Source organism: Telmatherina bonti (genome assembly GCF_933228915.1).
Source record: "Telmatherina bonti genome assembly, chromosome: 11".
Lineage (NCBI taxonomy): Eukaryota > Metazoa > Chordata > Actinopteri > Atheriniformes > Telmatherinidae > Telmatherina > Telmatherina bonti.
Genome location: NC_136629.1, coordinates 13,442,804 through 13,468,920, shown reverse-complemented (window position 1 = coordinate 13,468,920; position 26,117 = coordinate 13,442,804). Strand labels below are relative to the sequence as shown.

General features: G+C 39.4%; 3 protein-coding genes across 4 annotated transcripts in view; 2 read left to right on the top strand and 1 right to left on the bottom strand.

Annotated features, from left to right (window-relative positions):
* Positions 1–1,152: 1,152 nt before the first annotated feature.
* Positions 1,153–1,842, top strand: LOC306762277 (mas-related G-protein coupled receptor member A4-like; the record flags this gene model as incomplete). Its single annotated transcript, XM_079248719.1, has 2 exons — positions 1,153–1,193; positions 1,302–1,842. 2 exons carry the CDS (start codon positions 1,153–1,155, stop codon positions 1,840–1,842), a joined length of 582 nt encoding a protein of 193 aa, XP_079104845.1.
* A 5,057-nt stretch (positions 1,843–6,899) lies between these two features.
* Positions 6,900–8,956, top strand: LOC306762191 (uncharacterized protein). The gene is made up of 4 exons (XM_079248612.1): positions 6,900–6,926; positions 7,044–7,130; positions 8,501–8,599; positions 8,674–8,956. The coding sequence occupies exons 1-4, from the start codon at positions 6,908–6,910 to the stop codon at positions 8,757–8,759; spliced, it is 291 nt and encodes a 96-aa protein (XP_079104738.1). The 5' UTR covers positions 6,900–6,907; the 3' UTR covers positions 8,760–8,956.
* A 1,465-nt stretch (positions 8,957–10,421) lies between these two features.
* The window catches only part of eml4 (EMAP like 4), a 33,067-nt gene continuing 17,371 nt past the window's right edge, over positions 10,422–26,117 (bottom strand). For both annotated transcript variants that reach the window (XM_079248532.1, XM_079248533.1), the window contains exons 15-24: positions 24,686–24,834; positions 24,474–24,599; positions 24,154–24,285; positions 23,977–24,044; positions 19,981–20,069; positions 19,805–19,902; positions 15,381–15,468; positions 15,171–15,269; positions 14,838–14,968; positions 10,422–12,233 (exon numbers count right to left, since the gene is read on the bottom strand). In XM_079248532.1, the coding sequence (XP_079104658.1) occupies positions 11,739–12,233; positions 14,838–14,968; positions 15,171–15,269; positions 15,381–15,468; positions 19,805–19,902; positions 19,981–20,069; positions 23,977–24,044; positions 24,154–24,285; positions 24,474–24,599; positions 24,686–24,834 (1,475 nt within the window). In that variant the 3' untranslated portion in view covers positions 10,422–11,738. The remainder of the gene's footprint in view (positions 12,234–14,837; positions 14,969–15,170; positions 15,270–15,380; positions 15,469–19,804; positions 19,903–19,980; positions 20,070–23,976; positions 24,045–24,153; positions 24,286–24,473; positions 24,600–24,685; positions 24,835–26,117) is intronic.

Below are 26,117 nucleotides of genomic sequence, written 5' to 3'. Positions count from 1 at the left end.
ATATATATATATATATATATATATATATATATATATATATATATACACACACACATATATGTAAGGAGCACCGCATGTATTATCAGTTAAAAAAAAAAAAAAAAACCTTTTTACCCATTAGTTGAAAAAATTCCAGTAATCAATGTTTTCTCACACCTGCCGATGCTGGCCGGGGAGCACACCATGTATTACCAGTAAAAACAACTTTTTGATGAGACCATACATATCAGATTCCAAAAACACAGAAAAGATATAGTTACCCTTTGTGCAAGCACGAATAGGGTTTGTTGGTTATTGATAGACCCATGTAAGAAGATTGGAAAGGGGGGGTGCATCATCAGGAATCATCTTCATAATTGACAGTGATAAGTAACTGATGATGGGATGAAACAAGTCTAACTTTTGCATTTAGACTGTTTTTGTTCAAGGCATATGTTCTTTCCTAATTTGTACTCGTCTGCATCTAACATGCAGTGAGACGCACATGCTACCAGTTTTCATTTATCAATCTTTTAAAAACAGCACATGAAAATTGTCAGTATATTATTGAACAGTGTTAGAAATAGAAAAATAACCTAACTGGTTTCACACAACCTCATCTGTCCAACTGCAGGTTTCACGCTGAAGAATGGAAGATTTCTCCATCAACACAACCTCAGGAGATCAAAGCTTTGATTATAGCAACATTTATATCTATGACACTGATTACAACTATGATTACAATAATGCCAGTACAGCAGAACTTACCATAAATGTGGTGCATTGGATCATCGTCTGTACTGGACTTCCTTTGACTCTGGTGGCCATCGCTGCAGTTTATTCTCTGGTGTGTATCAGATTGACCTTCTTCAGTACAATGAATGTTGTAAAAGATGGACTTCATTTTAGCTCAGCTCTGAACCCAACCATACATTAGATTATTGAATATATAAATAGATATGTTGTAAATCATGGCCACTTGAAGTTCAGAAAACATTTCATACTTATTTAGTAACATGTATCAATATTTTTCTGCAGGTAGGAAAAGATCACATTACTCCAGTCTACATGATCAACCTGCTGGTTTCTGATCTCATTCAGCTCTGCTGTCAGGCTGCATGGAAAGCAGAACACTTTAATATATTCACTTTTTGCCTCCATATATTTGGTCTAATGGCCAGTGTTGGATTCATGGTGTGCATCTCCTTGGAAAGGTAAAAATATATTTAGTGTGTCGATCTGGTGTCAATGTACAGCTCTGACGATTAAATACTTTATTTCTGAAGCTCTTCAGCAGTATTAGCGTCTATGTTTCTTTGCAGGTATCTGATGATCACTCAGCCGCTGTGGTTCAGATTCAGAAGAAACATCAAGAACTCTGTGGTTGTTTGTGTCGTGGTCTGGATGCTTCCTCTTGTTTACGTCATCCCCACCTTCTTTAAGGCTAGTTTTCAGCTCATAGATACCGTATGTGGAGTCTTTCTCCTCCTCCCCTTCCCTCTGTTCATCTTCTTCCTGGTTGGGACCAGTAAAGCCCTGTCAGCAGCTCGTAGTGTCCCTGCTGATGAAAAACGAAGAATTGTAGCCATTCTGGTTGCAGTGCTGCTGATTTACACACTGCTGTTCCTGCCCAGTATTATTCTGATCCTGATGGAAGAAGCTAAATTTAACCCCATTTTGAACACCACAGCTTTTTTGCTGCTTAAAATCAGTCCTCTTGCAGACTTGACGTTGTATATTTTCATCAGGAAAGGTGTCGTCGACGAGCTTTTGGCCTCTTTGTCTTGTTGTAAAATGTCAACTAATCAGCAGGTGATCAGCATGAGTAACGACATGCCAGCTACATGCAGTCAGAGTGTATAGATTTTACCATTTTAGACAAGAAATTACAGATTTTCAGACGTAGAATTATGGTATAGATATAAGAGAGATAGTCACCCGGCCTTTGTTAATTATTCTTCTGTTTTCCTTTCGGCCTTCCTTCTGAGCTGGAAGAGTTTATTTTCTCAGCTGACATTACTGTTGTCTTCTTGGTGTTTTGTTGCTTCTCAGTTTCTTGTTCTAAAAATGTTCAGTAAATAATAAGTTAATAAATCTTTTCGGCGAATATGTTAAAATGTCTTGTTCTGTATTTGGCTTCATATCCACAACCAGCCTGGTACCTCTGGTGTTCCTCAGGTATCAGTGCTTTGGCCTCTGCACCACAACCCACTTTTGTTTTGTTTGCAACTCGTGGTCCTTTAAGATTCTACAAATGTTCTCCTGAAAGATACATTATAAAATGAGCAAACTTGCTTTATGTTTGCACATCAGTAAAATAAAAAGGAGACCAGAGCAATTTTACTTATTACATATAATGCTAAATATAATAAAAGTGAAACTCAATCATCATGCCAAAAAAAAAAAAGCCTGAAACCTGTTTTCAGTATGTGTAGTTTAACGTCCTAGTTACTCATAATTATACAATATATACTGTTTTCAATGTTCCTCAGATATCCAAGAGGTCTGCATTTATTATCTGAGGAGCATTCCTCCCCATCTTCATCATCCTCCATGACAGGCCACAAAATTCTCTCTCAGTGACTGGAAAACAAGTCATTATTGTCATCTTTAATGCATCTTTGTTTATATGAAGGACTTTGCACAAAGTTGGTTTGACTTTGTCTTCGAGACTAATTATAAACATAGACCATAAACAGCATGATATAAGCTAGGCTGTTTTGAGTTTATAAAAAGTTTCATATTGGTATGAGGATTGAGAGATTCTGAATTCCTTGGAAAAATCTTGGGATCGATTTTGCTCTCTCCTTCAGAAGGTCCCAAATCTTGACGTCCTTCGGACATTTCCTGAGATGCTTCACCTGTCAGCCTGTCCTTGAAATCACCTTCAATTAAAAACCAGAAAACATTTCTTGCTTGAAGATATGATACTTCTGACCCCGCTTCGTTGATAAGACACATGTATCTCTGTATATTTAGTGAATAAATCGTCAGCCATCATGTTGAGTACGATTGCTGCTGAAGGAAACCATGCTAACATGTTAGCAAAGCACTCTGTGTAAACAGACACACATTAACAATATTATTAAAAAGAAAAATAAACACAGTAAACATTGTCACTCACCGCTTGGAATAGCAGCCGCTCATGCAGCCACTTCAGTATCATAAGGCAGGTCCCAGCCCAGGACAGTAAGGCCATGCACTGCTGTCTTCCTGTCAGCATTCCTTCCAGCTAGATGAGCAGAGTTTACTTACAGCTGAGTCACTTCGGTTTCAGGTGAGAAGGTGGGTATTTATTTTCTTGCATTTTAAGACATTAAGTGTGTAATATTATGATGAACTTTAGAATATTTCATTATGTGATAGAAAACGCAACATTACTGCTGTTCCTTCTCTAGCGATACCTGTCCTGCAGTCTGCAGATGTATTCCTGATTTAAATATGGAGTTAAAAAAAGGTCCCCAATCACTGTGTTACAGCTTTAGGTTACATCAATCCTTATCAAGTGTAAATGGCTGTGTCATGTCAGATCAACCACTAGGTGGTGGTCTTTCATTACTGGTTTAAGTGCTGGAGAGGAAGAAGCAGTTCAGCTGGGTTTTCTCATCTGGGTTATGTTGTGTTGTATGTATGTATATGTACATATATATGTACATGTACATATACATGTACATATACATATATGATATATGTACATGTACATATATCTGTGTACTGCAAGGCTTTTTCATTCTGTTTACGGTCGCCTCAGCATCTGCAGAGCCTCCTGATAAAATGATGGTGATTTTGTGGTTTTCTTTGCTTTTGAGTCTTAAAAATGTCCTTATTGTTGTTCAGGTTTTGTTTGTTGAAATAGCTTGCATTCTATTTTTAAGGGCTGATTGTGTATATAATTATTTTGTGACTGTATATTTTAGGATGTTCTTAAATTTTGTCTCAGTGTGTTCACTTCCGTATTTTTGTCATTTCCTTGTATTTGAGTTTTCCTGGTGTCCAGTGAAGACGAGCACCCGTATGGAACTCTTCAAGGCCTTTTATTGTTGAAGCCAAGGGTCAGCTGCATCACGTAAATTAAATAAAATTCCTTACAGACTGGATAATGGAACAAATGTCAATATCAGGGCAATCCTCAATGTTGATTGTTGAAGTTTGTGGTGATTCCCATACAAGACATGGACTATTGCAGGACTTAGACCAGAAAAAGGGACAACTCTGTAGGAAGGAATGGTCATCATTCTTCCTAAAACAAATTAAAGATAAATTATTTTATATATGTTCCATTACGCTGAGATGAACAAAGTACATTTAAAGTATTTATGTATAATTAAAAAGTATGTAAAAAAAAACATGAAAAGAAAAGGTGTATAGAAAAGTATGAACATATTTAAGTGTGCGTTTATGTAAGATGTATTGTTTCATCCAGGAAAACACACTTTTTGTTGTTATCAATTCAGACATCAACAAGTTAAAAGTCTCCCAGAAAGATCAGGAGAAACTCTTCCATCATTCACCTCCAATAGACTGGAGTACTGGAATGGTCTTTTAACAGGACTTACCAGTAAAACCAATAGACTGGAGTACTGGAATGGTCTTTTAATAGGACTTACCAGTAAAACCAATAGACTGGATTAAGGGAATGGTCTTTTAACTGGACTTTCTGTAAAACCAGTAGACTGGATTGATGGAATGGTCTTTTAACAGGACTTCCACGTAAAACCAGTAGACAAGATTACTCAAACAGTCTTTTAACAGGTTATCCCAGTAAAACTAGTCGACTGGATTACTAGAATTGTCTTTTAAGAAGACTTCCCAGTAAAACCAGTGGGCTTTTAACAGGACTTCCTGAAAAGTTCATCAAACATCTGCAGCTCATCCAGATGCTGCTGGAGCTTTAACCAGGACTATGAGATGTGAACACATCACACCAGTTTTAATATCTGTAAACTGGTTTCCAGTTTGAACTGGTTTCCAGTCAGTCACAGGAGAGTTTAAAACCCTGCTGATTGTTTACAGAATCCCAGAACGGTTTAGGACCAGAATATATTTCTGATATTCATTCATTCCTTCATTTTCCTAAACGCTTAGTCCGATCAAGGGTTGCAGGGAAGCTGGAGCCTATCCCAGCAGTCTTTGGGCGAAAGGCAGGGTACACCCTGGACAGCTCGCCAGTCCATCGCAGGGCCATTTCTGATATGTTCAGAGAATATAAACCAAGTACACCAGAGTCCAGACCAGATTCCAGAAACATTGATGAAACATCTTCTGGGAAATACAAGTTGATCTACGGCGTTCTCAGTTTTAGGTCCATCTCTTTTCTTTTATCTCTAGATGCTGACTTTGGGTTCGTCACCAGCATAAACTTCCATAGTTATGTTGATGTATGCAGCTTTACACGGCCTGGTGACACTCACCGTATAGACGACCTTCTTAACTGAACCATCTATATTAAGACATAAATTACAGTAAACTTCCTTCAGAACAACCAGGACAAAAATGAAATTTTAATAGCTGGTCCTGAAGCACACAGGGAATAACTACTTTTAAAACTTCAACCATTTTCTTTTGATCCCTCTGAAGAAGCAAAGAACCATGGTGTTTGAATAGAACCTTGTTATTATATCCCATTAAAAACATAATAAAAACAGGATTTTTTCATCTCAGGAATATCTCCAGAGAGACGGTTCCTCTCTCAGGCCAATGCAGAGGCACTGATCCATGCTTTTATCAGTTGTAGTATAGATTACTGCGATGTTCTTCTCTCTGATCTTCCTAAGAAGACCAGAAATCCACTGCAGTTTTTACAGAGCTCAGCTGTTCATCTACAAAGTCCAGAAAGAGAACTTGTATGACACCAGCTTTATTACCTCAGCACCGGCTCCTTGTGTGCTTTCAGACTGGTTTTAAAATGCATTAATTATTTTTCTGAAAAGTTTTTGCCCATAGTGTTTATCTTGCTTTTAGCTTACAAACTTTCCTTTTTTTCTCAGTTTCAGTAGAAACTCTGTATTACAATCATACAAAATACATAAAGAAATAAAATAAAAATCCAGAAAATCAAGGAGATCATCATACCAGTAATGCTCCCCTTGGCAAAGTAAATTTGCTCAGTAGAACACATCATCCAGACCATCATTCTGCTTGCTTAAATGCTGGACAAGACAAAAAAAAACATTTGTTTTTTACTTTGTTGAAGTTTATTTTGTGTAAAGTTTAAGCACAGTATTTTCCTTCTGAGTCACATGATCATGGCCGCCAATCAGATGTCATGATGTTATGATGATGCTGTGAGTGATAAAGATATTTTGTTTTGATATTTTACTCATTAAATGGAGATTATTGCACTAGTTTAAGCTATAATTTTACTTTTATATATTTTCAATTTTCCCATTAATAACTGTAAAAAATCTTGTATTATTCTGAAGAATTTTTTTGTCTTTATAAAATTATAGTGACAATGATACTTTTTCAGTATCATTTATTATTTTAAAAGCATTTCTTTCAACTATTACTGTTATTTATATTTAATATTGCCTTTGCAGCAGTTATATTAATGCACACTGTACAGTCAGGATTTACCTTTAAAGCGCAAGAAGTATCAATATTAAAATTGATGACAACAGACCATAAACTAATGGTTTTGTATCGACAGGGGAAATGTTGGTATCGCCTATCCCTACTGGTGGTGAAGCAGGTTAAACCTTGATAGATGAGCGATGAGGAAAACCCCGTTAGACTTGAAGTGAAACATGACTGAAACAGAAAGTCAGAACTCTGAACCCTCGCTGACGAGGTCTTCTCTGCTCAGGGGTCTGACATTACATAACACTGAACCGTTTACTCCCAGAAATGAGTCATCATAAAAAAAAAAAAAACTGCGCCTCCTCAGATATGACTCAGCAGAATGTACTGACACCAATGACTCAGCGAAATGAAGCAAAGAGCAAAGTGTAAGCAAACATGTTAATTTTGAAATTTTGTCCCGAGATCTGTCGTGTTTGTTCATCTTGTGTATTTTTGCGTCTGAGCAGAGGATAAAAGTCCAACTTCGCTCTGTTTCATCTCAGTTTTCAGCTGGGTGAGTTTTTATCGACACAAATCCAGAAACATGAAGTTTTATCTGCTGCTGCTTCTGTTGCTGCCTCTCTGCACAGGTACGTACTTTTTCCTTCAGTCCAGGTACCGCTTCTTCTAGTCCAGTTCATTAGAAATGAACAAACTGCTTCATAACTGATGAAACATTTTAACCACTTTTACTTTTGTGTTACATTCATGTGTTTTACACATTAAAAACTAATTAAAGTAGCGGAACTGCCTCTTTTTTTTTTTTTTTTTTTTTTTTTTTTTTTTACAGAAAATTGCTTCCTGAACTTGTCTATAAACTTAAGAACTTTATGTCATAAACAACTAAACAGAGGATTTCGACCTCATGAGAAATTTTACTATAAAACAGGTATCAGGAAAGGCGAGAAGTCACGACTGAAAGGACGATAAGGTTCAAAATGCAGACCAGTAACATGAGCCTGAGTGAAGGAAAAAATCAAATTGCTCTTCCGAAAGCTGCACTAATTTAAGTGAATTTGTTTCATTTTATATATATATATATATATATATATATATATATATATATATATATATATATATATATATATATATATATATATATATATATATATATATATTTTTTTTTTTTTTTTTTTTTTTTTTTTTTATCTCAAATGGTTAACAGGACTTAATCCTGTTAACTGATTAACTGATCAAAATATGCAGATCAATAACACTTTACCTATAATGATTGACATTAATATGCAAGTTTTAATTTGATCTCAATTTAGCTGTTTTAGTTTTGGGTTTTTCTGCTTGTTTTTAAGTCTGAATAATATACTATATGATGTTAATAATATTTTATAGGCCTTTCTAGTCATCTTGCCGATAAAAGCACAAGTACAATTTTTAATTGTAATATTCTTATTAAAATTTTTATATTTATTACTATTATTATTATTACTACTAATATTACGATTTTGAACTTTTGAAAATTATTAATAGTATTTTCATTTTTATTATTGAATAGTTAACTATTTTTATTCTAATTATTTGTAATATAATTTATTACAATTATTTTATTTGTTAATTATTGCATTTTAATTATGTTGTTACTTATGTTTTTATTTTTATTATCACTCCATGACTGTTATTAATGATGGAAATCTGGTTATTTACAAAGATTCGGCTGTATTTTTTTCTTCATTTAGCATCACATTGAGAAATTGTTTGAGTTAATTATCATTTTTAGTTTTTATGTTGGTGCAAAAATTCTGTTTTTATCAAATCTTTTCATGTGTGTTTTTTTTTTTAACATAAAATATGTATTTAATATTAATGTCATATTTTATTCATATGAAAATTTTAAAGATGAAATTGGTTGAATCGTCCTCTCAGTGGGGTAATTAAGTTAATTAACCGTCAAATCCAGATTGAGCCGGTATAATCTAGTTTAAACCTGATCTGCTCTGTTTTGCAGCTCAGTATTCTATAGAGTGCTACGGTGAAGACTTCCTGCTGGTCAGAAACATGCTGCTGCAATGCAACAGCAAGACCCCCCAGGCCTGTTACACCAAAGGTGAGTGTGGATAAAACCAGGACCCAGATAAAACCAGGTCCAGGTGCAGTTTCTTATCTGGTTTCTGTTTGCAGATAATGGAGAGAAAGGCTGTACGATTCTGAAGAACTGCAACCTGCCGAAATGGACCTGCTGCCACACCAGTCGCTGCAACGCCTAGAAAACCATCACAGCAACATTTCGCTCCACGATTCTGCCTGAATGAACCATAAAATCCTGTTTAGTTGTTCCACAACTTTCTGTCAATCAAACACACTTGTCTCTGATTGGTCACTCTCCGGCTTAGACTTAACCCTGACGGGTCACGTCTATAAGTCACATAAAAGGCTGAAGAAAATACAGAAATAAAAGTTTGTGATAAAAGTAATCCACCAAATGTTTAAGCTTCATGTTGACTTATTCCTTTCATATTTTTGTTTCATTTAATTTTAATCTCCATTTTTGTGTTTTAACATCGACAGCTTTGCTAAAGTCTGTTAAAAATAAACATTTTTCCCTTTGAGATCAATTTACATGCATTCATGTCTCTTTCAAATCAATAAATTCAAGTCAAAATGACTTGTTTGAGTCTCTGCAAAGGAACCATGAAGCAACCTGGAGTTTGGAAATGTGGTTCATTTGAAGATGACGACTCCTGATCGATAAATATTTCATTTAGGAGTGATGTCCTGAAAGAACCCAACCAGTCAGAAAACACAGAAAACTAAGAACTAATGAGCGTGTTTAACTCGTAAAGGGAACATCTCGATGTTCTCGAGATCGTACAGACCAATGCTGTCAGCTGTTCTGTCTTTTCACATGTCTGAGAATTATCAGGACACTCGACAGAAAACGCATAATTGAGCTTTCTTAATACTCTGCGTTCTGGACTTTAATGGTACAAAGACATGAATCGTTCTCCAGCAGTGCTGAGAACCTTAACTTTGTCTTTTGCATAACGCTGCAGCTGAGTTTCGCTTCATGCAACACGCTAGCAACCGGACATCAACACACCGGCTGCCTGAACACACATCTTGGCCAATGCATCAAAGAAATACAAAACATTATGATAGGAAGAGAGACAGAATAAAAGACAAGAGTTGAGACTTTTACCGACTAGAGAGATCTCAGAGTACAGGTAGGATGAAGATGAAGAGGATGAGCTGTCAATAGATGGCGCTACTGAAAACCCCTGCAAATGCTCTGCAGTTCATCTGAGGACTGAAGTTAGACATTTCTGTTTTCAGATTCCGGTTTTGACACAATGAATGTTTTGTTTATATTTTATATAGAATATTCAATTTAGAGGAAAAAATATATAAATGGTTTAATTTATTTTTGGATTTTTTTCTCTTTTCAAAGATTTGTTTTTAAAATGACGTAGTTGTGACAGGAACTGCATTGATATAACAATTAAAAATCAGACTCAAAGGAAACATGAACAGTCATTTTCTTCTCATTTATTTGTATTTTGTTTAAATCTTCAGTACAGTCTGTCGTCCGACAGGAATGCGTTTAAAAAGACATGATTGGCTCAAAACAGTCACATGAAAATCAGCATGAGTATCAGTGTTGACTCTGAACACTGATTATGAACGCTTTAATCCAGAAACTCCCCGAGACCCCATCAAATCCACACCCTGCCCCCACCCCATCCACATTTCACATGGCCCCGCCCCTCCCTGAACATCCAGGCAAGTTCCTGAACTCTGCACAAGCCCTTTATAGAGACGAGCATAGAAAACATGAAGAAAGATGAGTATTAAAAAAGGCAACAGCATGAAACCACCCCTCCCCCGTTCATACCACCCCCACACCCCTTAAAGACCCCACCCCAGAGCGACATCATCATCCAGACATTCGAAAACCGTTTGAATAGAAATGGTCCAGAAAAGACAAAAACATCACCAGCAGTCATTGAGAGTCACTGACCAATCAGAATAAAGATGTCACATTTCCTGTCACATGATTGGACCAGAGAGGTGAGTTGAACATGACAGTGGCCAAGTTTTTTTTTTTTTTACAGTGTTGTTGAGGAGCTGCTGCCCTCTAAAGATGAACAGAAATATACAGACAGGCATCTGCAGTATATACAAACTGCTGCTGCACAGATCCTAAATTACAAAGATGTCTCACTCTGATTGATTCTGCAGTCAGAGTATGAACAACAACACGTAGGTCACAGCTTTTAATCTGGAGGACAACTTGGAGTTCCACACTTCCTGTTTATATGTGCATCTCAAATCAGAAACATTGGCAAATTTCTTTAACTAAAACCCAGACTTTCCCTGAAACTGGAAAACTTCTAATTGAGTTTTTTTAACCACTTTTATAGTTCATTTATTTTAGACTACATCCACCATGTTTGTTGACGTTCTCAAACAGTTTCTTCAAACTTGGGGGGTTCAAACTGAATTTTTAATATGATCCCATTAATAAATAGTATTTTTTATTAGTAAAAATTATTTTTAATACATGCAAATTATAGTTTTAATTACTACAATCTTAACTATAAAACAAGTATCTAAAATGAATAACCCCCAAAACTTCTTGTTGCTTCCTCCAAGGTTTGTTTAATTACTTACAGAGATAAGAACCAAAAATTGCAAACAATCCCCCTTTTGCACCTGAATCAATTTTCACATTTTAAAAAATGAAAAAACTTTCTCAAATCAGGGAACTTTTACCTGAAATGCTGATTTCAGACATAAATGGCAGAACTCCAAACATTGCACCTCCACATTAACAGGATGAAATCACGAGCCACCATCGCGTCATTAACCACAGATAATTCCTGATTCTGTCCGCTGTTAAGTCGAGCGTCCCGCTAAAATCAGCTGAATTTTTTGTTAGAAGCTCCTGTTTGCAATATTTAATGGATGCACAGATTATTATTATTAGTAAAACTTAAAAACAGGAAGAGTCCGTGGTTTTTCACTGGCTTAAAAGTGGAGTTATGAGAACCGGACATTAAAGATGAAAACATCCATCTGTCGTATCGACCATCACTTTGTCATTGTATGCCCAACTGCAATTAAAACGTAATCTGAATGTGAACCAGAACCAAAACAAGGACCTGAAAAGATGTCCTCATTTCGCCTATAACAGGCATGGTCCCCACAAAGGCAGCTGGACCAGAACACATGCACACTCTCTCTCTCTATGAAGGTGGGGTCAGGGGGGGCAGGCCCTCATCGCTGGGCGTGGCTGTGTCGTCACTCGGCTCAAGACTGTCCTTCAGACTTACTGTGCTGTCTGAGGGGGGAGGAGTCGACTCAGAATGGGGCGGGGTCAGCTCAGAAGTAGGTGGGATTAATTCAATGGGGGGTGGGATCTCAGGTAAGGGTTCCTGTGTCCCATTGGCGGTCGGTGGAGGGTTTGGCTCAAGGATGGGCGTGTTTGCTGATGGAGTGGGCGTGGTTACACTGGGAGTGGGCGTGGTTGATGAGGAAGTGGAGGTGGTGAGGGCGGGGTTGGCTCTGCGGGATGCAGAGTTAGAGATGAGGCCGTCACCAAGAGAGAGAGATTTCTCCACCACTCGCCACTGCATGATGCTCGTGTCTTTTCCTCCTGTCGAGATCAGGTGACTGTCGTTGAACAGGAAGCTGACGTTGGTCACATGACTGCTGTGGGCGCTGTATTTATGGCTGGGAGCCTGCAGACACACAGAATATTGATTACTGATCTATTGTTTAAACAAATCACTTCAAATCACTTTCTATAAAGTCCTCACTTCAAATAAAATTCCTTACCTCCTGTTATCTGTACCTAGCAACTTTTCTCCGATAAAATACATAAAATGTATAATTAAATAAAAATCAAATAGATAAAAAGATATTATATATTATAATTTATATAATTTCACTATATATATATAGTTTAAAGAAAAAGATCAGATTTTTAAAAAAGAAGTCACTTTAATACATTTTTATGAAAATAATTTTTTAAAAATAAAATTACATTTATAAGAGATTAAATATAAATGTAAATATCTTACGGATATAATTAAAAAATATCATATAATAAATTAAATAAAAAAATAAATTACAGCTTATTTTAAATTTATCATATATCATTTTTTAATATATGTTAATGTTCATAGTAATATTTATAGAAACGTCGTATTATTGTTAATACTGTTATTAATATTACCGTTATTATTATTTTAATAATTTTTACTTATAGAAAAAATTAATTAAATATTGATTATTGGGAAGTGTTGGGATAAAATAATTTTATTTCTTTTCAGATATCCAAGTAGAAATGGTCATTTTCAATGTATGTTCGTTATTCATGTGTCCTAATTATTGTTTATTACATGTCTGTAATAAATCGACAGAACTGAGTACAAACCCTGACTTCACTTTTCTCTTTAAATTCCAGCTTGTTGATAATGTTTCCTAAAAGAATCATTAAATATAAACAACCTAATAAAGTACTTGTTAATGCTGAGACATTTTCAAGTTATTTTACTGGTCCAACTCAGGACCCGATCCTTAAATCTGAACTAAGCCTGAACTAAATATGAAATAAACCAGGACTAAATCTAGACTAAATGTGGACTAAACTAACTCAATCTGCACTTAACCTGTATTAACCCTGGACTAAACTTGAACTACACCTGGACTTAACCCAAAATAAACCTGAACTAAACCTGGACTAAATGTGAAGTAAATCTGGAATAAACATGAGGCATGTAGTGCGCAGCTTGATTTTCTCTTACTGAGGTAACTTCGGGGTTAACGCAGGGTTTTCCGTACCATGATGATGGTTCGTGTTTATCACCCCGGTAACTTCAGCTGAACGGCTAACCTGCGTCGGAGCAGGTTATGTTCTAGATAAGAGATCGATGAGTATAAAAGCACCACCTCTTGACCAATCAATTTGAAAAAATCAGCCCGCCCATTCTCACGACGTCGGCATGCAGATCTTAAAGGAGGCGCTTAGGAGAAAGAGTTTTGAGAGATAGACGCATCCTTCTGATGAAGAAATAAAGTCTTGTCAATGACCGCTTTGAAATATGTTTTTGTTTAAGATTGAATATAAAGAAGAAACTGAGGAAGTTCTGCCTGAAACATCTGGGCTGTAACGTTAGAGTACTTTTTATACTGTCTGATAAATTAATAACATATTGTTTGCCAAATTTACGCATTAACAGTCAGCTATTTCTGCCCGCATTCCTTCTTTGCTGTTGCTGTGGTAACAGTGATGTTTTTGAACTGGAATATGTGTTTAAATTCTACATAATCTGAATGTCTGCTCCTCCTTTGTGAAGTAGCTGCTCTGCAGGGTTTCTCAAAGTTCACGATCGGTCAGAGGCTGCAAATTCTGCCCCTTTTATGTGAGCACACTGATCTTGATTTTTATTTTTTAAATATTTATTTAACCTTTATTTTACCAGTAAGATCAACTGAGAAGAACTTCTTGTTCACAATGATCACCTGGCAAGAGGCCCCAGCAAACAATACAAAAACAGACAAAACAAGATCAAACGAGGCCAAGGAAGGACAGGTAAAAGGAAACAATACAAACAAAACAAGATTCTGAAGTTAAAACAACTTAGATAGCTATCAAAATAAATGGATAAAATAAATTAATTCCATTTTAAACAAGGCAATTGATAGGAATTTTGCAAGTAGCTCCAATCCTTTGCTTTGCAATCCAAAAGGACTTCTGACAGGAGACTGTACGGGCTTTCGGGACAGATAGGACCTCAGGAGATCGTTACTATGGGAACGTTTCAAAAAGTTGGTGAAGTTCTGGCGTGTTTTCACTAAAAGAGTCCTGTGGGTAAATAGGGACCAGTGATGAAGACGCTTGGTGTGGAGGGATGGCCAACCAATCAATTCTACAGATCACAATGAGTGGAACACGGTGCACCATTGGCAAAGCAGATGGATGAGTGGTAGAGCGCATCCAGGCAGTTAAGTCATAAGCAATAATCCGGAATAGAGTATGAAGACCTTCATCAAGGTCCAGAGTGTGTGACAGAAGCCTGATGGGAAAACCTTGGTTGAATTACTGAGTTGATAACCAGCTTGGTAGTACCGCTTATCCAGACCCTGAATGTCTGGGTAAGTCAATGCAGGTAACCGAGCGATATCCCAAGTATGTTCATCTCGCTTCGTAGTACAGACCTCTGGACTAAAGCTGAACTAAAGAAACTTGTTCTGCTTCGTGTTTGTTTCAGAATAAGTCTAAATTTACTGCTTTATGAGGACATTTTGGTTTCAAGTCCAATGGAGGACGTGTGTCTCACCTTCGGGGTGGAGCAGGGATACGAGAACAGGTGAACCTTACAGAAGTCGTCTGCCAACGCAATCACCTTCCTGTTATTTGACCTCATCAGAGCGTTGATATCGGTGCCGTCTGAGCCCTCCGGCCAGACACCTGAAACACACACACACACACACACACACACACACACACACACACACACACACACACACACAAGCAACAGATTCTTTCATCAGATATTTGGGTTCTTCAGAAGTTTGGAGACAAAACCAGCACCAGAACCAAATCAAAGTTAAAACAGCTGTTTACACATACACACGCATACACACACAAATCCACAGTCATGTTTACTGACCAAACACGTGGAATCCCAGTACGCAGGTGTACGTGGCCCAATCAATATCTTTACACTCCGAACGATTCCGGATCAGTTTGCATCCATTAGGAACATCCCCTAAAACACACAGCGGTTACTACACAATACTACACAGTACTACACAGTACTACATCATAACCTCTATAGAGTCCTACACAGTGTTACAGAGGTGCTGGGCGGACTACTTACAGTAGAGGATCTCGTAGTCTCCAGAGTTGGACATGATGAAGTTGTTGTCAGGTGACCAGTCCAGGTGTGTGATATAGCTGGAATGTCCCTGTGAACACATTCAAGGAACTCATGAGGACACCTGGACACATTCATCCTCATTATCATTACTTTTATCATCATCATCATCACCATGATGAAGACTGCAGGCAGTGTGATGTCATTAAAGGGGTCTTTTTCTTTCCTAATGGTTTTATTTAATGGAGGGAACTTCAGATCTCAGACTAGACGGATGTCTGATCTCCACATGTTCAGAGGTTGAAGTTCTAATTTGTTTTTTAATAAAGCCACAAAACTTCCTTAGAAATGTTTTCGTGCTTCACATGTGCCACATGTGAAAGCATGTGATACAAATGAAGCTTGTGATACACACAAAGCATTTGATACATTTAAACATTTGAAGCACACGAAGCATGTGATACACGTGAAACGTGATGAACATGAAGCATGTGATACACGTGAAACGTGATGAACATGAAGCATGTGATACACGTGAAACGTGATAAACATGAAGCATGTGATACACGTGAAACGTGATAAACATGAAGCATGTGATACACGTGAAACGTGATGAACATGAAGCATGTGATACACGTGAAACGTGATGAACATGAAGCATGTGATACACGTGAAACGTGATGAACATGAAGCATGTGATACACATGAAACGTGATGAACATGAAGCATGTGATACACGTGAAACGTGATGAACATGAAGCATGTGATACACATGAAACGTGATGAACATGAAGCATGTGATACACATGAAACGTGATGAACACGTAGCATGTGATACACGTGAAACGTGATGAACATGAAGCATGTGATACACATGAAATGTGATGAACATGAAGCATGTGATACACGTGAAACGTGATGAACATGAAGCATGTGATACACATGAAACGTGATGAACATGAAGCATGTGATACACGTGAAACATGATGAACATGAAGCATGTGATACACATGAAACGTGATGAACATGAAACATGTGATACACGTGAAACGTGATGAACATGAAGCATGTGATACACGTGAAACGTGATGAACATGAAGCATGTGATACACGTGAAACGTGATGAACATGAAGCATGTGATACACGTGAAACGTGATGAACATGAAGCATGTGATACACGTGAAACGTGATGAACATGAAACATGTGATACACGTGAAACGTGATGAACATGAAGCATGTGATACACGTGAAACGTGATGAACATGAAGCATGTGATACACGTGAAACGTGATGAACATGAAGCATGTGATACACGTGAAACGTGATGAACATGAAGCATGTGATACACATGAAACGTGATGAACATGAAGCATGTGATACACATGAAACGTGATGAACATGAAGCATGTGATACACATGAAACGTGATGAACATGAAGCATGTGATACACATGAAACGTGATGAACATGAAGCATGTGATACACGTGAAACGTGATGAACATGAAGCATGTGATACACGTGAAACGTGATGAACATGAAGCATGTGATACACATGAAACGTGATAAACATGAAGCATGTGATACACGTGAAACGTGATGAACATGAAGCATGTGATACACATGAAACGTGATGAACATGAAGCATGTGATACACATGAAACGTGATGAACATGAAGCATGTGATACACATGAAACGTGATGAACATGAAGCATGTGATACACATGAAACGTGATGAACATGAAGCATGTGATACACATGAAACGTGATGAACATGAAGCATGTGATACACATGAAACGTGATGAACATGAAGCATGTGATACACGTGAAACGTGATGAACATGAAGCATGTGATACACATGAAACGTGATAAACATGAAGCATGTGATACACGTGAAACGTGATGAACATGAAGCATGTGATACACGTGAAACGTGATGAACATGAAGCATGTGATACACGTGAAACGTGATGAACATGAAGCATGTGATACACGTGAAACGTGATGAACATGAAGCATGTGATACACGTGAAACGTGATGAACATGAAGCATGTGATACACGTGAAACGTGATGAACATGAAGCATGTGATACACGTGAAACGTGATGAACATGAAGCATGTGATACACATGAAACGTGATGAACATGAAGCATGTGATACACATGAAACGTGATGAACATGAAGCATGTGATACACGTGAAACGTGATGAACATGAAGCATGTGATACACGTGAAACGTGATGAACATGAAGCATGTGATACACGTGAAACGTGATGAACATGAAGCATGTGATACACGTGAAACGTGATGAACATGAAGCATGTGATACACGTGAAACGTGATGAACATGAAGCATGTGATACACATGAAACGTGATGAACACGTAGCATGTGATATTATTGTTACAGCTCAAGATGATGAGGTGGATAGATGGCAGCCAGCAGGTGCCGCACTAGAGACACGTTACAAAGTGAATGATTTTCGACTTAATGAAAATAAAAGTTATCTTTTCAAGTTACTTCAAGAAGTTATTCACATAATCGGAAATATAAAGAGAAAGATGGTTTAAAACAAAAAGGAGGAAGGACACAAGTTACTGCTAAAGAGGAAAGCGCCTCTGGTCTCCGAAATTTAAAAAGAAATCAAAATATTTCGTTCTGAAACGGCTGGAAACTTTGGAGCCGTAAAGAAAGATGTAAGTGAACTTAAAGAGGGCCTTGCTGAGCTGAAAATCAGAATGGATGCAGCAGAACAAAGAGTTGTTGAAAATGAAGATCAGGAAATCAATATGGCAAAATCATTAATCCACAGCCAGCTGAAACAACTTGATGCAAAATGTGAAAACCTGGAAAGTCTTGATCGATGGAACAACTTACAAATATACCCAGTGCCAGAAAACTGCGAGGGGAACAATTTGGTTGAGAAAAACTAATCGAAGATAAACTTGGATTTGGATTTGACGGAGATGTGCACATTCAAAGAGCACACGGAACTGGAATAAAGAAGACTGGACTGGAGATTCCCAGACAAATAGTGAAATTCCAAAATGACAGAACTAAACAGCGTTCTGCGTGCAGTGTGTTTTATTTGCAGATGATACAAATTTATTTTCTTCTGCAGATGGTTTTAAATCTACTGTAAGAGAAATATCAAATGAAATGACTAAATTAAAAAGATAGATTATTGATAATAAGTTAATACTATCATTCTGCGAGCCCATAGAAGTAGCCTGTAGAGGCTTTGCAGGTCGCTCTTTCTATAAAGTCCTCAGCCAGCTGGGAGTGACAGGGACAGCCAAGAATAGGGTCATTAGATCGACTAGCAAGGCAGCAGAGAAAGCCTCAACCGGGACGCAAGCCAGGACTTGACCACCCTGTCGGAGTCGCCTGGGTGAGGATGTCTGATGTTGCAAAACCCAAAACACCTGATGAACCCAGGACACATCAGTGATGATGCGTCCCAGTAAATCCACGAGATGTTTCTTTGACACGCTGAATTTGGAAAAGACTAAATGTATGGCAGGAAGTTTAACTTTCTATAGATGGAGTTAACGTAGAAAGAGCATTAAAAATCAAGGTTTTAGAAAACATATTAGATGACAAACTCATACAGAAAAAATCACATTATATACATAAAAACAAAAGTAGACAAAATATTCCTAAATAAGTTTAATTTCTAGAGATGAATGCGTTGAGGATGTTGTGTTGTGCTTCGATTTTACCAGATTTCACTTATTGTTTGGTAGTATGAGGAAATACTTATAAGATTAATATCGCCCTCATTTTTTGTTCCAAAAAAGAACCCTAAGAATAATCGATAAAGTTTGCTACAGAGAACATAAATAGACTTTTTTTTAATTTTATCTGGATTATTGAAAATAAAAAGATTTCATTTAGTTACAAACATCAATTGTAATGTATAAAGCAAAAAAACAAAAATTTACCTGAATAATTACAGAAATTTTAGTTAGAAAGGAAGTGCTGTAGACGATGGCTGGATTTCAACCCAAATTATCTCAACTGACCATAAAACAAATGTGTATTTCTGTTGCAGGCGTTAAATGTTAACCTGAAAAGTTTTACATCTATTGTTTTGTTTAAAAAATGTTTTAAAAGATAAAAATGAGTTGCTATGTTTTAGAAGATGACAAGAAAATTTAACTTGTTATTTCCTTCTATTATTTTCTTCTGTTTTATGTGAATGTAAGCGGTGTTGTAGCGAATTGAAGGTAATATATAGAGAAGAGCAGGTTTTCTTCAACCTGCTCCTTTTCATTTCTGGTGTAGTGAAAAGAAGGAATATAAGTGAATATTTATTTATTTATTTAAATAAATAAAATAAATATATAAATAAATCTCCAAAGGAGTTCACGCTGAAGTTCTTCATGTATGAAAGCAGAACAAACTTGTGGATTTTACTCACCGAACACTTTCCATACCGACTGTACTTGCGTCCTCGCTCAGAGACGGTGTAGAGGTAAATAAAGTTATCGTGGGATCCGACGGCCAGCAGGCTGCCGTCTGTGGAGCACAAACACGTCATGTCGATCTGACAGCTTCATCATCATCGTCATCATCATCATCATCATCATCACCCACCAACAGAGAAGCGCATCACTGACAGCTGCTCGTTCCCATCGGTGTGGATCCCGACCAGATCTGTGGTTTCAGCATCCAGAACAAACCACCTGAAAGACCAGAGACAGAGATCCAGTTCAGACCAGGTTCAGCCCCCTGAGCCTCCTGACTGCAGATGGGCAGCTGTCTGGACAGGTGGGCACACCTGAGGTGGTAATCAGTTGCATCTGTTTGCTGCCAACAAGCCGGGAGTCAGATGATGTATTTATTGACTGAACACATTTCAGATTCAGAACAAATTTTTATCATCTGTGCTCATCATCAATAAACAGAACCGGTCCAGAAGACTGCAGTCGGATTGTCCAGACCGCCGGACTTCGTTCACCAAACAAACAAATGAGTTCAGAACAACGGCAACCCCCAACAATGGCCGATCCTAGCATCATCTACACCCAGCCAGTACTGTGGAATCTTATCTAGACTGTCTTTTCCTCTCTTTTTTTTCCCAATATCCAGTTGCTAGCGTGTCTGGTGCCTATAGGGGGATCCATGATGCTAATTCTAGTTTTTTGAGCTTTCTACAGTGATGTAGTCTTGAATATTCATCAGACATATGAGCGGCACAGTTTTTTATTTGAGTTTTCCAGAGCTCTCTACATTCGGTTTCCATGGTGACGGAAACTATTGGTTTTAGAGGTTTTTTTTTTTTTTTTACTTCAAAATTTTAGTGACGTCCCGGAGGAGGGACTCAGTGATTGGTCATCTTCTCCAGGTTCGGCAAGTTCACAAGAAGGAAGCCCCGCCCACCTTCACTGCTCAGTATAAATACTCCTAGCAGTTGACCAATCAGACGCAGCCTGCAGGCAGGACATAGGGCGGAGCTTTCTCTGTTGGCTTGTTTCTGGCAGAGGCTGATCTGAGAGGATCAGATGAATAAAGGGTTTTGTGACAAATGCTTGATTTTTTTCTTGGCCTTCTGGACATGCAAATTAAAATAAATTAGACTGAAATGTGCATAATAGAGACACTTTAAAGAGAAGCCCAGCTGTAATGTCCTGGTCTGGATGTGCAGAGCAACAACAGGTTCAGGGATGTACATAATAAATGTTCCTGAGCCTTAAAGACAAGTTCAAAAGGAACGTTTTTATGGTCAAAATGTTCCATCCTACTACTGTGAGTCCTGGATCCACAGATCTGGTCGGGATCCAGAACTCACAGATGAAAACTATAGAACTGAAGAAAACAATTGTTATCCTACAAACATCCAGTTGTCATACGAACATCTGAGCTCTGATATGATTCAACAAGGTCAGCGTTTGTTCTGATTTTCTGCTGGTCAGTTTATTTACAATAATAAATTATAATAAAAAAAAAACTTCTTTCATTTCATGAATTCAACAAAGGTTTCATTTTATCCATGCAATAAACTGCACACAAGCCAGATTCATCAAGTCAAGGTCACCCAAGGTCCTGATGCGTTCAGGAACCAGACTATAGACTGCAGGATGTTGGTCCTGATGCGTTCAGGGACCAGATTACAGACAGCAGGATGTTGGTCCTGATGCGTTCAGGGGACCAGACTATAGACTGCAGGATGTTGGTCCTGATGCGTTCAGGGACCAGATTACAGACGGCAGGATGTTGGTCCTGATGCGTTCAGGGACCAGATTACAGACGGCAGGATGTTGGTCCTGATGCGTTCAGGGACCAGATTATAGACAGCAGGATGTTGGTCCTGATGCGTTCAGGGACCATATTACAGACGGCAGTATGTTGGTCCTGATGCGTTCAGAGACCAGATTACAGACGGCAGGATGTTGGTCCTGATGCGTTCAGGGACCAGATTACAGACGGCAGGATGTTGGTCCTGATGCGTTCAGGGACCAGATTACAGACGGCAGGATGTTGGTCCTGATGCGTTCAGGGACCAGATTATAGACTGCAGGATGTTGGTCCTGATGCGTTCAGGGACCAGATTACAGACGGCAGGATGTTGGTCCTGATGCGTTCAGGGACCAGACTATAGACTGCAGGATGTTGGTCCTGATGCGTTCAGAGACCAGACTATAGACTGCAGGATGTTGGATGTGATGCGTTCAGGGGACCAGACTATAGATTGCAGGATGTTGGTCCTGATGCGTTCAGGGACCAGACTATAGACTGCAGGATGTTGGTCCTGATGCGTTCAGGGACCAGATTATAGACTGCAGGATGTTGGTCCTGATGCGTTCAGGGACCAGATTACAGACGGCAGGATGTTGGTCCTGATGCGTTCAGGGACCAGACTATAGACTGTAGGATGTTGGTCCTGATGCATTCAGAGACCAGACTATAGACTGCAGGATGTTGGTCCTGATGCGTTCAGGGACCAGACTACAGACTGTAGGATGTTGGTCCTGATGCGTTCAGGGACCAGACTACAGACTGTAGGATGTTGGTCCTGATGCGTTCAGGGACCAGACTACAGATGGCAGGATGTTGGTCCTGATGCGTTCAGAGACCAGACTATAGACTGTAGGATGTTGGTCCTGATGCATTCAGAGACCAGACTATAGACTGCAGGATGTTGGTCCTGATGCGTTCAGGGGACCAGACTACAGACTGTAGGATGTTGGTCCTGATGCGTTCAGGGACCAGACTACAGATGGCAGGATGTTGGTCCTGATGCGTTCAGAGACCAGACTATAGACTGCAGGATGTTGGATGTGATGCATTCAGGGGACCAGACTATAGATTGCAGGATGTTGGTCCTGATGCGTTCAGGGACCAGACTATAGACTGCAGGATGTTGGATGTGATGCGTTCAGGGGACCAGACTATAGATTGCAGGATGTTGGTCCTGATGCGTTCAGAGACCAGACTATAGACTGCAGGATGTTGGATGTGATGCGTTCAGGGGACCAGACTATAGATTGCAGGATGTTGGTCCTGATGCGTTCAGGGACCAGACTATAGACTGCAGAATGTTGGTCCTGATGCGTTCAGGGACCAGACTATAGATTGCAGGATGTTGGTCCTGATGCGTTCAGGGACCAGACTACAGGCGGCAGGATGTTGGTCCTGATGCGTTCAGGGACCAGACTATAGACTGCAGGATGTTGGATGTGATGCATTCAGGGGACCAGACTATAGATTGCAGGATGTTGGTCCTGATGCGTTCAGGGACCAGACTATAGACTGGAGGATGTTGGTCCTGATGCGTTCAGGGACCAGACTACAGGCGGCAGGATGTTGGTCCTGATGCGTTCAGGGACCAGACTATAGACTGTAGGATGTTGGTCCTGATGCGTTCAGGGACCAGATTACAGACGGCAGGATGTTGGTCCTGATGCGTTCAGGGACCAGACTATAGATTGCAGGATGTTGGTCCTGATGCGTTCAGGGACCAGACTACAGGCGGCAGGATGTTGGTCCTGATGCGTTCAGGGACCAGACTATAGACTGTAGGATGTTGGTCCTGATGCGTTCAGGGACCAGACTATAGATTGCAGGATGTTGGTCCTGATGCGTTCAGGGACCAGACTATAGACTGCAGAATGTTGGTCCTGATGCGTTCAGGGACCAGACTATAGATTGCAGGATGTTGGTCCTGATGCGTTCAGGGACCAGACTACAGGCGGCAGGATGTTGGTCCTGATGCGTTCAGGGACCAGACTATAGACTGTAGGATGTTGGTCCTGATGCGTTCAGGGACCAGATTACAGACGGCAGGATGTTGGTCCTGATGCGTTCAGGGACCAGACTACAGATGGCAGGATGTTGGTCCTGATGCGTTCAGAGACCAGACTATAGACTGCAGGATGTTGGATGTGATGCGTTCAGGGGACCAGACTATAGACTGGAGGATGTTGGATGTGATGCGTTCAGGGACCAGACTATAGACTGGAGGATGTTGGTCCTGATGCGTTCAGGAACCAGATTGCAGATTTCTTCAGATGACATTTTAGAGGATACATGAGAAACGGTTGGTGAATGAGGTCCAAGGTGAACATTTATCCATCTGGATGAGTTACTGACTTTCCAATGTGTGTTCCTATGGCAACCACAGCACCGCTGGGATGGAAGTCTGCACAGTGTCCATGTTCCTGAGGGACAAACACAACTGTCAATCATCACTTAATTAGTCACCTGTCAGTCAACCTCACACACACACACACACACACACACACACACACACACAACACACACACACACCTCCAGCATGCGACTCCACTGCAGGCTGTGATCCACAGAGTTCCAGAGACAAACCATCCGGTCCTGAGCGCACGTCAGAAACAGCTCTCTGGATGGGTGAGACGCCAAACCCCACAGCTCGTCTGTGTGTCCCTGAATGCATCACAGCACAATGAGACAGACAGGGACCTTGAATGTACCACAAAGTTACAGAAACCATAAATGCATCACAAAGATACAGAGACCCTGAACACATCACCAAACATCAACATATATGTGAGGAGGTCCTCTGTCTCCTTCATACAGCACGATGATGTCATAATGATGTCATGTGACCTCACCTGCACCGCCACCAGAAACCCATCATTGAAGGTTCCTCTCAGGATGAAGTTCCGCGACGTCCCGACCAGAAACTCGTCTCCTTTTCCCTCGGAGACCGCCCGGATGGTTCCGTACTGATCTGGAACCTGCAACAACACATGGTCACTTGACCTCCATCATGTGACCACAGCCTGAAACACGACTGCTCTGTGTCTGCATGCACGCGCGTCACCTCGATGTCACGGTCCGCTCGCAGCTCGTGGTCCCACAGGATGATTTTTCTGTCTTTTCCTCCTCCGGTCAGCAGAGTGCCGCTCCTCATCTCACACATGCAGAACACACTTCCCTCATGACCTTTGACCTGCCGACTGATCTGAAAGGCTGCACACGTACACATACACACACACACACACACACACACACACGCATACAGATGAGTTTCTTAGCATTAGAACAGAAGGAAGATGAACCTGAATGCATCACATTCAAACAGGCTGAATCTGATCTGCTTGTCGTTTCTCATCATGGTCACATGATCAGCCGAGTCCAGTTCCAGTCAGAGTCCGATCCAGATGTTAGGACCATCTTCCTGGTCTTACGCTGTACTGGTTTTACACCAGGATGCAGAAAGATGGAACAGCTTTGTATGGTCCAGTCCTGGTCCTGGTGCATGCTGGAAAAGGTTCTGACTGGTCTGGTTCTGGCTGGATTGACACAAATATTCAGTTTTGTTTTTGTTTGTTTAGTGTTTAGTCTGTCAGCTGTGGCTCCGCCCCCTCCGCAGGTATCAGCACTTGATCTTATTAGAACCGTTTTATCAGATTTTTTCTATTAAAATGTAAAAACTTTTGAACAATTGGGTTGCAGGTTTCAGATGAGACTAAACTCCCTCGCGGTGCAGTTCCTGCAACAACCAGCAAGTGGCAGCAGAGCGTAAAGAACGAGCTTCACGTGAAGCTGCCAGATGAAGCGTGATTGACTCCTCACGGTTACTCGGCGGGAAAACATTTAATTCCTGGCATCAGTCCACATAAAACCTGTTCTGCAGCGAGACGGTAAAATCATTACAGATGCTGCTCCAACACATCCTGCTGCTCCTCTTCCTCTTTCTCTGGGAGTAAACTGGTTCCAGGGCAGCAGTCATGTCTACACCAGTTTAATAGAACTTTCTGGTCTTCATGGAAAAACTAAATCTGTGTTTTTAGTTTAATTTTTCTTAAGCTGTCTTTTTCTTAATTAATGAGGAATAGATAAAACTCTTATTTATATGAGAAAAATCAACAAACTTTATTTAAAAAACACTTGACACTGATGACTTAAGGTACCGAGTCAGCAGTAAAGACGTCACTAAACATCACTTTTCACCGTGTTTTCCTAAAAGTACGTTGTGGGTGAAATCCACAAAAATAAAAACCTCTACAAACTCAAACTTTTAACTTTACATACAAATATACATACATACACACACATATGATATCAATGGACTTTCCTATCTGTATTTCTATTCTTTTATTATCCGTTTTTACTGTTTTTAAGTTTATAAATCTTGTCTCTAGGTTTTAACCCCAGTTTTTCCCTCATAGAGATCCTTCACGTTGGTGGCTGTTGCCAAGGTAACTGGCCTTATCTGGGTGATTGTGAGGTGGACAGTTGTCTTGGTGGAC